Here is a 17974-nt window from a genome sequence, read left to right on the forward strand (position 1 = left end):
TATAGAATATTAGAAAATACTATACTTATTATCAATGAATAATAAAATCTGGTAGGAAAAAAAAAAACCTAAACATACAGACATAACACAAATACAATAAAATAAATTAATGTTAATGTTAATATTATAATACTTTAAAGTAATACATTAATTCAATAAAGGGGAAAAATATACAGGCACTATATAAGGTAAAGATATAACATTATATGCACATGCACCCTCAATACTGAATCATTATTAATGCTGCACAAAATAGTTTCTAATAATATTATTTTATATTTGAATGGCTATTTGCTATGCAACCAGAGATCTGCTTATTAAGCCTCCTTCATCTACATGTATGTTAAACAATGATCTCTGCTAACGAGAACTGCTAAATGTTAGTTTACGGTGGTTTCCTTGCAATTGTATTATTTTTGTACACACTTTAACACCTCAGTGACATCTTGGTCTCTTAAGCGATTTTCAGACTGAACTAGTTTGGGGAGGTGTGTGTTTTCTTCAGTATAAAGACACTTGAGGAATTCCCCTATTTCGAAACAAAAACAAAAGCAAGCAATTGTTGCACTTAAAATAAAATGCTAAATATAATAAGATAAAAAGAAATGACAAACAAATAAAAATACAATATAAAATATGATTTCCTGTTCACAGTAGGTGAAGCCTACAAATGGTCATGTGATATGACCATTAATATAATATAATATAAATGGTATAATACACCATATAATGATGAACAAGCACACCTTGCATGGCCATGTGGCCTGCTACAGAGAACTCCACAGTGGACATTTGAATTCAATGGTAGACATTAAGCAATAAAGGCATATACTGCAACTTTTTTAAACTAGCAGTCAATAAACCCACAAAAACCAAGCCAAGTGGCCAAACTGTTCACTGGTAACTGTCCATTTAATAAAGTAACATGTAATTGATCATTTGTTGACACCATTACAGACAGAGTCTTTATTAGATCATATATGCATTCAAATACGCTGTTTCTATTTTATATAGAGTATATACAGCGTACATATATTAATGCATGAATGCAGTAGTTTACATGAATTCTATATGCATCATCTGCAATTGTGTTTCTGCATATGCTTGCTATAGTGTGAACTCTCTCATATTGAGTTTCAGCACTCAGCACATATGGGTTTCTTTACGTCCCGGCAGCTCTGGTGCACTTGAAAGGTCACAAACCACTTCCTCAAACAGGCCACTTCCTCTCAGCGGACAAAATGCTGCGAGTGCGTAAGGAGCCTGGTGGTGTAGGAGGATTCATGCATGTGTGTGTATACAGTGTGTGTGTCCACAAGAAATCATGTTCTTTCCTTTTTCTCCTATTAACATGTAGGAAAAGAACAAATCATTAAAAAGCATGTTTTACTGCAACAACTACAGAAAATAAAAACCTTTAAGTTTCCGAACAGGAAGTGAAAGTGCATTTCAACATATTTTCAAGTCAGACTAGTGAAATCGCACATGCGTAGTGAGTGGTTTGTCTTTACTGATGATTAGCTGTGATAAGTTTTAAGGAGCGAGATCAAAACAATACCTGCTGTACTAGCTATTAGGCCCGAAAGAAAGATAAAAAGCACAGACGCAAAAACACATAAAACAGCAGTTACAAATGTTTATATATGCTAAAAGTCATTTGCCAATACTTATAATGAAATAACAATTGTGCAGATCAATGCTATACAATTGCTCGGCTTATCCTGGTGCTGCTATATACACTCCATTATGCAAGTACAGTACAGTAATTTGTTTCCAGAAATCGTGCAAAAAAGATAAAAAGGGCATGGCTTTTTTAGTAATAAAGATTTTAGCTTGGGGCAGGAATACAGTTTGTACATTTTCTTACAACTTTACTTTATAAAAAAAAAATAATAATAAAAAAAAAAAAAAAAAAAAAAAAAAAAAAAAAAAAACCACACCAACCACACAGAGTTAAATTTTTGCTTAATTTTATGACATCAGGCTCTCTTTTTTTTTTCTTTTTTTTTTTACTTCCCCAAAACTTCAGCTTCTAAAACCAAATGATGTACATTCATGCTTACTCTGATGCAAGGAGTTTCCATCTAAATGCCGGAAAAGCGTCTTTAAGGGTATACATTTTTAGACCAAACAGTGTGTATTTAACAATTTTCTACCTTGACAGAAATGACAGATCAATGTCTCAAAACTGCCTTTACAGGAACTGCTCATTTTACAAGCCAAAAGGTCATAGATTTTTCCTCCTAATTTGCATCAGCAGCGCAGCAGCATTCACACTGGGCGCTTCTGCCATTTTAAAGAACGCAGTGTTCTCAGATGGCTCCATCTCTTTTGTAATGTGGAGCAGGCTACAGATGAATGGTCAGTGCAGTGTCTAGTATTTCAAGTAAAGGATATTATTTTCTAAATAAAAATTGCAATTCATCTAGATTTAATTTCCAGTATGAACTGATACTAAATAATAAGTAAATTCTGTGCCTGCAGGTAAAGTGAACCAAAATCTGAAAATGTTAAACACTGGACTTTCCAACATTACATTAAATATAAGATTTCAGGCAATTTCATTTAAAATGTGGTATGCATTCAAGTATTCGGACCCCATAATTTGTTTTGTGCCTAATGCACTCCATACCCCTCAGTTTTGTGATCACAGAAAATGTATAAAATAAAATAAAAAAAAAACAATAAAAAAAATAAATAAATAAATAAATAATTATATATATTATATATATATATATATATATATATATATATATATTAATTTTTATTATTATTATTATTATTTTATTTATTTTTTACACTTTCTGAATGCACAGTAAATGTTGCTTTTCCTATGAAATGATTATTTAAATTTTTATAGAAAAATTATATTTATTTGTAGACACTTTTATTAACTTGAAGGTTGAAGCAATATTGTTCTGTTGTCAGCAACGTTTATTTATTTAATATTTATTTATTATTAAAGTATTTAAGTATTTATTTCCTGAAGCAAACAAAATAACATTTAATTAAATAATTAAAAATAAATGTTAAAATGAATTATTTGTCCTTGCTATGACATCATTTTTGCAGCTCATTAGGAGGAGCTTTGTCTTTAATTCACATTTCCACACAATGCAGTGTTTTTAGTGTGTTTAATTTACATTTGTGCAAATGTAATACTTGCCCTCTGGATGTACTCATTTGTGTGCACATTCCCAAAGTAACTCTTTGACTTGAGTCATTTACAGATCAAGTGCACAATGTATTGGCTTGCACTGACTAGTATTTTGCACCTTTAGGCAGAAAGCTTCATCAAGCCAGACATGAAATGAGGTGAAGACACGCTATTTAGTTTTTATGAAACATAAAAATCAGCAAGTAAATCAGCTTGCATGTTTGGGGAACGTTAAAAATATTCTAATCACAGGGTCTTACAGAATGGCGAAAAATAAAAGAAAGCTGTTTGTTCTGGCTGCTTCCAGACAATAAGTGGCAACAAGGCTATTGTTTTCCTATGGAAAAAGTGGCGCCACTTTACCTTGCAGTCACACAACATTAATCAGTATGAACTTTGACCCAGTTTGCCACTTACCTTGTACAAAGCTACCAATACATGCTATTCCAAATGATGTTGTAAGAAAGGATTCATTTAAATTCAATAAAATGGGTATATGATGAATTGCTGGAACCCCACAGGAATCTAATCACAAAACACTTACCTGAAAGCAGCCTAATGCGTTGAAGGGAATTTTGTCCCCTTAGAGTTATATCCTACAATTAATCATTTCCCATTCACAAAGCATGCAGGCTCAAGGAAAGATATGATGAGTATGATAATGAGGTAAATAATCTGCTATGGTTTTCACTGTCACCAAATCTCAACCAAGCTGAACATGTATGAGGATGGCTATGTTAGTATTCACTCTCCCACTAGTCTTAGTCCTACTGTATGATTCCTGCTTTGGTTTTCCAACTTCCCTGTATACTTTCTCTGAAACACCTAATCTGATCAAAACAGACATCATGGAGTCTCACTATTAACATGCAAAACCAGTCCAGTTCACCATGAGACCAAAAGGAAGTAACCCAATGAACACAATTCAACATGTCTCCTTTCACTGCAGCCACAGCTGTATCATATTCTGTACATAATCTCTAGAGGAAGCATCAATAATAACCTCATGATTCAGCATGCAAGCATTTCACTGCATGTCGTACTCTGTATGTATATGTAAGTGACAAATAAAATTAGATTTGATGATATAACCTCATGGTTTTCATTGCACTTTTGTGCATTTTTTTCCTTTCTTTTAAGTATTACCATTTTGATGGGGATTTTAAATTAAGGCAAATTGTGTATTCTGTGCAAAATCAACAGGTAAGAAAATGCAAAAGTATTTAGTTGTTTTAGTTGATCTTTCCTCACAATGTCCAGCACACACACACACACACACACACATATATATATATATATATATATATATATATTTTAGCTTTGCTAACGATGCGGTCTGCGAGCTTTGACTAGTGCGCACTCCGTCTAAAGGGCCTCTGAATCAGCAAGTCGAAATCTGATTGGTTAAAGTATCGGTTTCGAATAACATAAACTTTAAACTACAGGACACCTGCAGTGGTGACAGTGAAGGCACAAGACACATAGATACCTTTTACGCCGGCAACATGTAAAATCTGATCAATAGAAACTCTAACCTAAACTTACACTTATATGCGGTGCTCCTTGCAGCAGAGCACCTGAGAGAAATGCTACAAAATGAAGACAATAAACTACTGCAAATAATTTAATACCTACTCATAGACAACCACCACTAATATTAAAACATAAATCAGTGGTTCTGATTTTCTGAATTTAGGCCATAGAGAAGGCTTAGCTGACCCTACCAGTGATTTACACACAGGGTTTGCATAATTAAAAATAATTTATAAATACCCAATCCATAATGAAAATCCTGATAATCAATTATATATATATATAGACTATACAGTGATGTTTTGCATCACACTGCATTGTACTAAATAAGAAATATTTTAGTAGGAGAGGCAGAAAACGTCCAAATTTGAATAAGAAAAGAACAAGTTTGATAAATCAGTTTATATATAGTGTATAGACAAAAGTATTGGGACACCTGACATATGTGAAAATATTACCAAAACGTTTGAGGCACACCATTATATCGGTTGTGTTTGGATGCAGTAGCATTACATTTTCCCTTCACTTAGGAACTAGGAGAACCAAACCTGTTCCAGCATCACAAAAATATATGATTCACATGGGATGGAGTGTAAAACCTTGAGTGACCTGCTATTTAGCTTTTAGTACAAGGTGTAAAACTTAAAGCATACCCATAATGCTGTCTGACATAAAACCTAATACTAGTTCATCAATTTTGTTATACTGTACATATTCCAGCATTGTTATATTATTATGCAATGCCATAACCATTATTTATTATAATGTAATGTACAGTATATATTTATATACGAGTCAACTAGTAGACTAATAAATGCACTAGCTACTGCTGTGGCAGGTGGTATAAAATTACAGCTATAGTTCAGGGAAAAGTTATATCCTGAACTTTTATATTTTTATAAGCATGTTTGTGTCAATTTTAAAGCACTATAAAAATACAAAAATAAAAAAGACGTTTGTTTAAAAAAATAGCACTTTGTTAGTTTAAAAATATTTGAGGCCAAATGACACCCTTTTTAATGCTTAACTGCATACTGTGCAAGACTACACTCGGAAAGGTCACTTTTATTCCACTTCCTCCTGCTCCCAAAAGAATTTTGACCAATCTGGCATGCTCCAACCTTTATTTTTGTTGACCTTTTAACCTTAATAAAGTTTCAAACACAATCCTCACATTGCGGTATACTGAATAATGTCTTGACCAGCGCACCGAGGCAATTCGCCTCCCGGGTCATCGGCCTGGAAAAACCTGACATTACAATACACACAGCAATCCCCACTTCATGGAAGGCTGGTCACTGAGCTCCAGTCTACAGTAAGGAAGGCTCTGATGACAGCTTCCTTGCTATGCAGAGTTGGTTCCTTTTTTTAAAAATGGCTTGACTGGTAAACATTCTAATTATGCAGCCCCTTCAAATAGAAAGTGTTGCCAGAAAATATACAAAGGCCCACTCAAGCATGGCGCAAAGTTCAGTCAGCCTTTCTGACTTATTAAACATATTAGAATAAAATAACTGAGCCGTTTCTAAACTCAAACACTCCAACCTCAAGTTTTACTCACTGTTTCCCTGAACACTTACATGGGCATGTACTTCTGAAAAATTGTTTAACTGCCAACACAGGTACAGAAAGCTCAATATTTCCAGCGTGTGTGTGTGTTTCTTAAAATGTGTACACACAAGACTTACCTACACTGCACATATATTATAGTAATTTCATTGTGACCTCATGAAATGGATGTATAGTGTCTGTAGCTTCTCATAGCTCTTCTTAGAGCAGAAAAGATCATGGTTTGAACAACGGCCAATTAATTGAAGACAAGGAGATTTGATGCCTAAATGTTTAAAGACTAATTTTAACCAAATGCAAGGCTGGACAATTCTCCAACCAGGACACCTGAGACAGGCTGTTTGTGTGTCCAGTTAATCATTTGTTTTTCTATTAGTGGTTGCCTGGTGGAAAAAAATGTGTCAGTGGCTTCTTGTAGGTCTATTAACTAGATATTAGTTAAAAAAAAAAATAGGGAAAAATAAACACTACTCCTTATTATCTTTCACTGATAAACTCAATTTCATTTATTTGATACAGATTACTAAATATAACCTGCTTTACACTTTACGCTGTCCCCAAAGTTTGTTAAATCACTATCTTCATCTTATGAAAAACATCAATCTGTCTGTTGGAAGAAATTATCTTTGTTGAATTCTTTCATTAGGACTGAGTGTGAATTATCATTGCATACCCTATATTTTATTCTGAGTTAGATCTCAATAAATAGGCACACTGTACTGTAAAAGCTGAAATTTGAATGATGGAGGTGGCGTTATAACCAAAGTGATAAAAATGTTCCACAATGTTTTATCATGGTCAAATCAAGGTTCAATCAATCAACTGCATTTTTGCTAAAAATGGGTCACTGATCTGATTGCTAAACGAGATGTAACACTACATAACTACATGGCACAAGACTACATAACCAATTTCCTGTGTTGTTCCTGGTTTCCAGCTGTTTTGGTCAAAATATGCACATCAAAGACCATGAGTTTGCATGCTGTTTTTAATTTCCTTGGAAGACATGAGTTAGATACGTATTATAAGAGGATTGGTTGTGCCAAAGTGAGAGATTTGTATAAAATCTAGATCAAATGTCTCACATCTTCTAAAACAAGGACGTCTCCTCAAGCAAAAACATGACAGCCAAAAACCCAATCAGCATTACAGAGCACAGATCATATAAAAAGCCATGCAAATCTAGACTTTTGATGCAGAAACTGTATTTTACAAAAAAACAAAACTGACAACAAAGAACACAGGAAGAATGCAAGAAGTTGGTTAGATGTAATGCACTGAATACTTTATGTAAGTTTATGTAAATTTGTGAATAATCTTAATACGCAAACTGAATTAAATGGCAAAGTGTAAACATATATTTAATTATATGTTTAGCTGATGACAGGTATTCTCTACAAGTATGTTAAGTTTCACTTGATTCTGTTTTAAACATTTAATTCCTAGATTAATGCAAACTTCCTCAAAAAGTAATCTTAGCTAGGGCTTTTTAAACACAGAGACACACAAGCTTCCAACTGTTCAATGTTACAAATTTAATGGGATATGATCAGTTTTATTTTTCTACTTAGGTATAATAATAATAATAATAATAATAATAATAATAATAACAGTACATCTTAAGTACATTAAAAAGAGTACATATACAGATAGAGAGATAGATAGAGATAGATAGAGAGATAGATAGAGAGATAGAGAGAGATGGTAGTGGTAGCTCAGTGGTTAAGAAAGCATTTATGTTGAGCATCTTTTGAGGTAAAAAATAAAATTACAACTAGATTCAACTAGAAAATGCCCACTAAGAAATGGTAATGGCACAGAATTGTGTGTGTGTGTGTGTGTGTGTGAGTGTGTTTTGATTTTGATAAATGAGCAAATGATTCCTCTCTGACATTAGCTTAATGGTGTGTTTCATGGTTAGTGGAGTTGGCAGAGTTCTCTGGCTTCACCAGTAAGAATGAAGATGGTGTGCCCTAAAACACACAACTGATTTCCAATGCTTTTTATGATGCGAGTGTACTTTTAGGAGATTACCTCCAGCAGAACTTATCCAAAAGCCACTGCAATTCTTTTTATTGTTCAAAAATGCATGGGGAAAAACCAGACAACCATATGAACCAGCTACTCATATTATGAGCTCATTCTCTTGGTAAAGTTCACTAATGGAAATTTCAAATGTATTTCATAGATGCAGCTTTGTCTTCTGGAAAATATTGGCTTCAAGCCACAAAGCATGTCACACGCTTCAAAAGTGAACATTTAACTAATATTTTCAGCATAAAAATTTTTATTTAATTGTAGAATTCCCAATTTAAATGTTTTACCGCTCTGTTTGCATAGTGTTCTCTCATTCATCTTCAACCATTTAGTCCTGGTCTATATTGTGTGAGCAGGAAGCAGGAACACACCTTGGCTGAATCTTTTCAAATATACCAATTCAAATCATGTGCTGCCGCAGTGAAAGGTAATCTATTCTTAGACATACGTTTCCATGATCTCTATTACAACTTGTCCCTTTAAATTTGTAGCACAATTCAGGCATTAGGAAGAAAAATCTGCTATATCTTATGTAGCTAAATACACCTTTCATTTAAATCCCCATCACGACTTAAATCGTGTAGGTCTTGCATGTTAGATTACACCCTGCCAAGAAAGTGCATGCTTACACAATAAGATGACATTTCAGTTGAATTGCAACTGACCAACCACACCCCTTTCCCAAGCTTTAGATTATCTTGATCAAGATTGTTTTTTACATTAACTGCAACAAAATAAACGTAAAACATATAAAGAGTGCCACTATATCCTTGCCTCAAAAAGCTTACGGTGTTCAAAATACATGTTTGCACATGCAAATGTGCAGCGTCAAGCAGATTACACGCTTCAATATTGTGTAGCTTGTAGCCAGTAAAGAGTACAATAGATATCAGGCACAGCACAGGCACTGGTAGAGCAGCTGAATCTGAGGCCACACTTGCAAATCCTGAGGGTAAGCAAAACAAGTATGAACTGAAAATGCAGGTACTGTGTTCAGCTGCAATTCCTAAACACAGATAGACATGGTAAATACACCATGAATATATTATTGGTATTAATATATACCAAGCTCAATATCTACGGTCATCAGTTTTCTTAGGTAGGGAAGACAAACTGGCATAACGAAATAGAATAAGGACTTTAAACTTGTCAACTATCTATTGTTATAAAACAGTTTGATCAATACACATTTTTATAGAGTGCCTATACAACCATATAGCAGAACATTTTACCAAGATTTTATGAGCAAAACCTTTAGGTCCTGTGAGTTGCAATGTTGGGCATTTATTGATAGGACTTGTTTGTCGAGCACATCCCATAGATCAGATTAAGATCCGGGGGATTTGTAAAAAAAACAAGTCAGCAACTTGGTCAATATCATGTTCAGGAATGGTTGAGGAACAGTTTTTGCAGCGTGGCATAGTGCATTATTCTGATAAAAGTGGCCAGTGCAAAAGCCACTTACGGAATACTGCTGTTATGAAAATATTAAAAGCAATAGAAACAATCCGCATGGCAAAGAATTCATTTCAGGAATCTAAACCTTTGAATTAAAATAGGAAAGCCTGTTATATCACTGGAACATCATTATATTCAATTTAATACAGTTTAATAAATTTTTATTTGTATAACACGTTTAACAATGGGCATTGTCTCAAAGCAGCTTTACAGAGATAAAGCAGTAAAAACAATCCTGACTAGCCTTTCTAAATAGGATTAGTGCCAGTAGTGAGGCAAGAATTAACTAGCATTTGAAGAACTCTCCAAAAAAAAAAAAAAAAAAAAAAAAAAACACTGTTTACTCAGAAAGTCTCATCCACTATTTCATATTACCACTTGATCACATAAACATTTAGCAACCATTCTGAAAATTTCAGAATCTTACACATCAAAGATCAAAGTGTATCACGGACACAAATCAGCAAATCCTAGTGATAAACGAAGAAAGATATAAATATTTGTATGGGTGGAGTTTTAGCATAGACTTTTGTTAAACTAGCCTTTCTCCCTAAAATAGCTTTTATGTGATTCACCACACTCAGACATGGATATATTTGCAGTATTTTTTTTTTTTTCACGGTTTACCTCAGGGAAACACTTAATCTTCTTCTGTGGTCTGGAAATGACTAATCTTTGATAAAGTGTGAAAAACAGTGACTAATTTCACTAATTTGCCCTTTTATGGTAAATCCCCTATAAATTATTAATGCCTCAATCTGTTTATGAAACTACATATCATTATACAAATCTTTGTTTATGAGTAATACAACCAAAATGAGAAGTAGCACATATCACGAAGGTTAATTTTTAAAAAGTTAATTGATGTCTCTCATAAAAAATAAAAATAACAACACATTACACTGTGCTTTCTGCCATGGAAAATTATTCATCCCAGATACAGAAATCTTTTTTCGCTTATGGTCAACAAGCTGCAAGTTCTGGTCTGTCAGGGCCAGCAAGGCCTTCTCTCCTGCCCTAAACTCTATCAGTATCACATGTTTAAAGTATTCCCGAAAATGAATTCTATTCATTTCATAGTATTTTCTTGGTTACACTGCATTAAACTATTCCCGAAATTGAATTCTATTAATTTCATAGTATTTTCTTGGTTACACTGCATTAAACTATTCCCGAAATTGAATTCTATTCATTTCATAGTATTTTCTTGGTTACACTGCTTAAAGTTCAGTTCGAGTTTCTATAAATCAGATTTCAGACTCCATATCACATGTTGCCAGTGTCAAAAGAATCTGTGTTGAGCCTTGAGAATCATCAGTTTGGGTGTCTGTAGCTTACAGTACATGAGAATGAAGCTGTAGCTTATCCAAATAGACATCGAGGTCTGGCCACACTGGGGCTATCTAGCAGGTATACAATAAAGTCGGCATTTTCCATTCCTTCGATTGGACGGACAGCACCGGTTAAGTGGTAAATGGCCTGCTATTGGCCTCTGATCAGGGTTGTGTCTCTTTACTTGTTTTGAGCTTTTGACACCACTGATCATAATATCCTCCTTGCTAGACAAGAAAGTGTTGTTGGAATAAAGGGAACAGCTCTCTCCTGGCTCAGGTCTTATTTGACTGATCATTATTAGTTTGTTGATGTAAATGGTGAATTCGTTATTGTGTTCCTCAAGGATCTGTCTTAGGCCCACTGCTTTTCTCTTTAAATATGCTGCCTCTGGGTAAAATTATACGTAAACATAGTATTAGCTTCCACTGCTATGCTGATGATACACAGCTGTATATTTCAGCAAAGCCAGGTGAGAGAGATCAGCTTAACAATGTTGAGGAGTGTGTAAAGGACAGACAGTGGATGCTTGATATCTTCCTTCCGCTTAACTTGGATAAGACGGAAGTAGGACCACATGCAGATAAGTAAACTTTCCGATTACATAGCATCTCTTTATGGTCTTTCCGTCAGAGTGTATACAGCAGTCAAAGACCTTCGTGTGATAATTGACCCTAGTCTGTCCTTTGAGGCTCATGTGAATAATATTACCAGGATCGCCTTCTTTCACCTTAGTAATATTGCAAAAATTAAAAAATTTGATGTCAATACAGGATGCAGAAAAACTAGTTCATGCTTTTGTTACATCTAGATTAGACTATTGTAATGCTTTACTGTCTGAGTGTTCGAGTAAGTGCATAAATATGTTTTAGTTAGTCCAGAATGCAGCAGCAAGAGTCCTTACTAGATCTGGAAAATGACCACATTGCCCTGGTTTTAATCAGTCTACATTGCTCCCAATTAAATCCCGCATTGATTATAAAATACCCCTACTGAGGTATAAAGCACTTAATGGTCTCGTGCCGCAGTATCTGAGTAAACTTCTGTACCAATATGATCCCCCATGCCTACTTAGATCAAAAGGTGCAGGCTATTTGTTGGTACCTCAAATAATGAAGACTTTGATAAAGACACAGTTATGGAACAGCCTTCTAAATAGTGTTCGAGACACAGTCTCAGTGTTCAAGTCGAGGCTGAAACTATATTTATTTAGTCAAGCCTTTTATATAATGGATATTCAGTGAACTGGGATATTTATATGCTTTTGTCTCTTCACTCTCACACGTTCACTCTGGTTTGTTGATGATGGTGTGGCAGGCCGTCTCTTATCTCAGAGATCCCTCATATCTGTATTACCTTGAGGCTCTCCCTTTTAGTAATGTTGCCACAGTGAGTCTTGCCAGAGTCCCCCACTGCACAGTGTCCTTAACTTGTGTACAACAAAAAGAATACCTAATAAACCTAATATCTTTCTCCCCCTGCTGCTATCCCTCGTGTATCTCTCTCTCTCGTGCGCTTTGTCTCGGTAAACATACTCCTGACGTTCCAGTGACCACTGTTCCTGCCCCTCTTCTATCTTTGGATCTGCCTGCTTCGTCCTGTCCTGACTCTGGATGGTGTTCTCAGTTGAAGGCCACTTAGAAGGACATTTTCAAGACAGACTTTTCAAGAAAAGCTGGACATCATAAGGAAATGTTTTCTTTCCTGTAGTATTTGCATAGAAAAAAAATGCGCAAAAAACGCACATAAAACCCGGGGTCATTTTATGAGGTTAATATTGATGCTAGAGATAATGCAGGCAGTGCAGCTGTGGCTGTGGTGAATCTTGTTGAATTGTGTTAAGTGTGTTTCTTGCTTTATTAATGCCATTCAATCCCACTGCATGAGATATCTGCCTGTGATGCAGCACTCTGTTATACTGCATTTCTCTATAATAAGGATAGTTTCCTACATTCCCCACAATGCCATTTACTGTTCTTTACCTAAAGATCCAAATAAAGCAGCACTTTTAATCTGTCACACTCTCACTCATATCCCCATCTGTACACTCTGTTCAAAAACAGATATTACAAATACCACAATCGAACCCATCATCTTGTCCTCTAACTGACCAAAGTGAGTATCTGCTATAACTGCATCAAATGGCTGCATTGCATTCGTCCAGCAGTTACTGTGTTCCCTAATACTACACTGGACTTCTCAAATATTGTACTTAATGTTAATGAAAAATGGTGTGTGAGAAAAGAAGCTCTTGCTCTTTTATTCTTAAGCACTAACAGCAAAACAGCAACGTGATATCAGTGTAACACACAACCGCTATCTTCTCACAGGAATAATGCAAAAATACTGTACAAACAAACACCAGAATTACAAAACATAGCACAAATATTTATTTATAAATACACTACATGGTCAAAAGCACTGTATGTGGACACCTGACGGAAGTTGGACGCACACAATTTTCTAGAAAGTCTTTGCATGCTGTAGCATCAAAATTTGCCCTTCACTGGAAGCAAGAAGCACAAACCTGTTCCAACAAGACAAGATCTCTGTGTATAAAGCAATCTCTGTGTAGAAGCATAAAGTGTAGGAACTCAAGCAACAATTTCAGCCCTAGAAATGTTATCTGAATTCCTCTACACCAACTTTACGCCATGATTTGTTTGACAGAACAAGGATGGTTTGTCTGTACGTGTATTCATATTCACTGTTTTTTCCAAGAGATAACACTTATATTGCACTTGAGGGACCTACTTTTTTTTTTATCCTCTACTGCCAGACGATAATGCATGCTGAATGGGCTTCTTCCGTTATCCGAGTCGTGAAAATGGACGTGTGATTATAGAGAAGTTGACCATGTTTTTAGTCTATTTCCACACCCTTCAATTATGAATTTAAAGACTGTGATCAACTCCCACAGGAGTGTCTAGAGCCGGGACAGTATAAAACTATGGCCTGAGGGGAACAGGTTTAAACACTATAGCCTCAGCTCATTATTTATTTAGTTATTAATATATGAAGCAATATAATTCAGTAACCGCTATAAATCTTGTTCCAACTACAGTTACATAGCAAAAGGTCCTTAAAAGAACAAACTCCAACCATACAGTTTCTCACTTTAGTTTCGAAATGATCCAAAAATCAATCCAAATTATAATAACTTTCAAACTACGCTATTCAAGCCTCAGTTTACTACATGCAGTTTATAGTTAATTTTCACTTATTATATAGTTTTTAATTTGATGCATATTAGGCATGAATAAGCTTTAACTTGATGCCGGCCCTTTTTGAATATTCTGTCAGCTGGCTTTAATGGCTGTGGGGATTTTTTATTTTCTCAAATTTCGTTGTATTTCACATATATTTTTGTTTCACACTTCCAAAAGCTTTGTCAAGCTTCCTCTGGTTTTTGTAAGGTCTGAACATACCTGGTGCAGTTGTTCAGCTTATAAATATTAGATAATATTAATAACGGCCTCAGGTGTAGTTTCAACAATCAATATGTCCGAGTGTGCATGATCACGCAAATCATTTGACCACCACGTACTACTGTGATGGTTATTATCTAGTTACTATTAACCTCATTATAAAGGATAGGTTATGTGAATTTTATAATGGTGAGTTTTATAATTAGGAAAAAAAAAGTTGTTTAGGTTATATGATTAAGATAAAAAAAAAAAACTAGTAAAAAGACGATGATCTGATACACAGACGTGTCTAATGTTTAACTTGGATTTACGTTCACATAATGTTTTATAATTTATGTTGTTTTTTTTGTCTTCAAGGGAGAATCATAGGTTTGACAGCTCCTGCTGTACATAAATGTGAACTGTGATGAGTTGACAAATGAATTCATTGATTAAACACCTAAATGTAACTAGGTTATGTAAAAATCGATGGTTTTCCCAGCAGCTGCACTTGGAGAATAATCACAAGGAACCTACAGAGAGTTTTGCCAGTTCTGTGGGAGCTTTAATGCAGTCACAGATGTTAAACAGAGAAGTGAGATGACAGCATGAGTGAATGGTTACTCACGCCCGGCTCTTGGGAAAGCCCATGCTGAGGAGCACGTCCAGGCTTGAGCCGTGTTTCAGGGTTCCAGCGCGGCTCTGCCTCTGCCTGCGTGGAGTCACTTTGGCGTAAAGCTGCTCCTCTTTCCCTGCCATGGCTTCGGGTGCGGCGGACATTCAGATCAGGATTACTAACCGGACCAAGAGTTTTGACGAGAGCCAAGTGGGCATTAGTCCGCGCTGATCAGGATGGAGAAAACTGCGCGTTCTCGATAGACGATGGACTCACTCTCAAGAGCGCGTCAGGCTTTCTGATGATGGAGCGATCAAGCCATCGCTGCAAAAAAAATAAATAAATAAATAATGGTAATAATAATAAAAACAATATATCAAAAGCAAGGGGTCAATGCTCGGAAGTCACTTTTGCACCAGTTATATAATACACGCGATTGTGCTGAGGGCTGCGGAAGCGCTGTGTATCTGTCTCGGCCCCGAGCAGCCGAACGCATCGGTAAAAAATCCAGACGCGATCATTCTAGCCTCCTCGCAGCTCGCCTCCTCGCTTCCTCTTCGCGATGACTTATTTATGAATGGGCGTTTAAGTGAAGGCGGATTCATCCAATCACCGCGCCCTTCCGCCAGACACAGTCCGCTAATAGGTCGATTCGCTTGAAGGGCGATACAGAACGCAGGTTGGCTTCTGATAGGTTGACGCAGCCTTCACTCAAACTCCATTCTTAAAGTTGCAGTTACTTAGTGTTCTTGTTACTGAATTTATCAGTTATATCTGAATTTAACATTGGCAGGCGGTGCATTTGGTACCTGGGCCTTCAGTGGGGATTTACCCGACTTAATCCACCTCTTAATACCACCACATCACGATAATGGAAACAATCAATACCAAAAAACAAAACAAAACGCAATATAACAACGCGTGGCATTACAGAGAGAGGCATTTCAGGTATTGAGGGTGAATACCATTTTACTAAAGCAAGCTCCAAACCTCTACACTACAACCGCAATTGTGCACCTACATCATCTGGAGCAGTTCAGAATCAATATTTGTCTAATAACATGACAAAAACATTAAAAATGTAAAATACAACATACTCACCAGAGATGTAGACTCATAATTTGCACCGCTCCTCAGAGGCTGTAAGCCAGAGGTACCACTCGTATTCACTGGTCTGGAAGTGGTGAACAAACCGTGGTTTCGTGGTTGGCGACCCCTCCTCACAATGTCTAGCTTTTCTTCAAAATGTATTTTTAAGTATGTCCGAGACCAATTTCTCTTCCTCCGTAGGCATAAAAAAGTTTATTTCAATTGTATTAATGTGTGAAAAATGCTGACACTATTCTGGGCCAGCTAGCTAGTCCTGTGAGGTGAATCTGAAATCTGATTAGTTAAAGAAACAGACCCATTAGTAATATTCTCTATGGTAAAAAGGCCAGCAGTACTGACTTTAAAGGCCCTGGGCAGATTAGATTGCCATGGCAGCACATAGAGGCTAAAATCTGATTGGACAAAAAAAATCTAACATCCACATACACGTACTGGAAGCAGTGCAGCCAAGAGAAACGCTACAAAATGAAGAGAATAAACTGTTAGGAATATATTAATACAATTTAATGAAACACATATTAGAATTTAGGTTATAAATGTAGGTCAGTGCTTCTGAGAAGGCTTTGCTGGCCCTGACCGCCCACCACTGGAATTTAACAATATATTAAAGTTATGTCTCTTTAATTTAATGCGGCATCAAGACTTTTACATTATGAAGGCTACAAGTGTAAGTTACACCTCTGAAAATTCTAAACCTTAATCAATGCTTTAATTTCTGCTTTCAGACATTATTCCAACAAAGTACAATTCCTTTCAGCATAGCACTTGTTTACACCTAGTCCAAATGCCAGAAAGAACAGTTTCCTTGTTTTTTTACACCATTTTGTTTAAATTCGAGACTGTTTGTCTCAAGAGATCAGCAATTTGTAATAGCAGCCCATCTTGCTTCAATACCCAGGCCACAGTTAAAGACATTCAGATTTTTTTGTGTGAACATTATCCAAAGTATTTCGTTGCAGTCACATGATTGGCTGATTAAATAACAGCATAAACAAGAGATACAGTGGACGGTAAGTGTAGAATATTTTAAATCATTAAAATCGTTTTGGCACAAAATGATTTTCAAGTGACAGTTTACCAAGTGCGAGTTAAATCAGAAATGTCAGACAAGATTATTATTATTATTATTTGCCAAAGTAAAATGACCTCTATTAATAACTCAGCAATGAATCCATTAAGCAGTGGAATGCAGTATACCATTTACATTGAGAAAGCCATGAAAAATAAAAGTATGACACAGATATTTTAACAACAGTTATTCACCCATTTTCTAAGTACTATTCAAAGCTGTTTTCGTGGTTTTAAAAGTCTGTATTGCACAATATTCTACATAATGTGTTTCCAAACATAATAAATAGAAAAGTCATTTAATTCAAACTAAAGTCAATGTATTTTTCTCTTCTGTCCTTTTAAGCAATTTGTACTTTCAACTTGTAGGTTCTCCTCCATAGGCATTTTGGGGAAAAGGGCATGGATTAGTGTCCCTGTAATCAGTGTTCACACACTTGGTTCTAGGTCCAATGAATATTGGCATATCAACTATCAGCCAATGCAAGTTTTTAAAATAAAATCTCAGCCGAATTTTTAATATAGTGTTAATCTTAAATAATTTATTTTAATCTTTATTTATTTAACCAAATAGCAATCATTATGACATGACTTCTAGCATTTGAGACACAGAAGTCAGCACGACCCTTTATTTAAAACCTTATTTTACTAAAATGAGGCTGCACTGCACCCTGCTGGCTGTGAAAA

At 35.5% G+C, this 17974-nt stretch overlaps 1 protein-coding gene across 1 annotated transcript in view; it reads right to left on the reverse strand.

Moving 5' to 3' along the window:
- ubash3ba (ubiquitin associated and SH3 domain containing Ba) overlaps positions 1–15683 on the reverse strand; it is a 49617-nt gene extending 33934 nt beyond the window's left edge. The window contains exon 1 of the mRNA XM_083531865.1: positions 15122–15683. Within this exon, the coding sequence (XP_083387991.1) occupies positions 15122–15273 (152 nt within the window). The 5' untranslated portion in view covers positions 15274–15683. The remainder of the gene's footprint in view (positions 1–15121) is intronic.
- Between the last annotated feature and the right edge of the window lie 2291 nt (positions 15684–17974).

Source organism: Silurus aristotelis (assembly GCF_946808225.1).
Source record: "Silurus aristotelis genome assembly, chromosome: 26".
Classification (NCBI taxonomy): Eukaryota; Metazoa; Chordata; class Actinopteri; order Siluriformes; family Siluridae; genus Silurus; species Silurus aristotelis.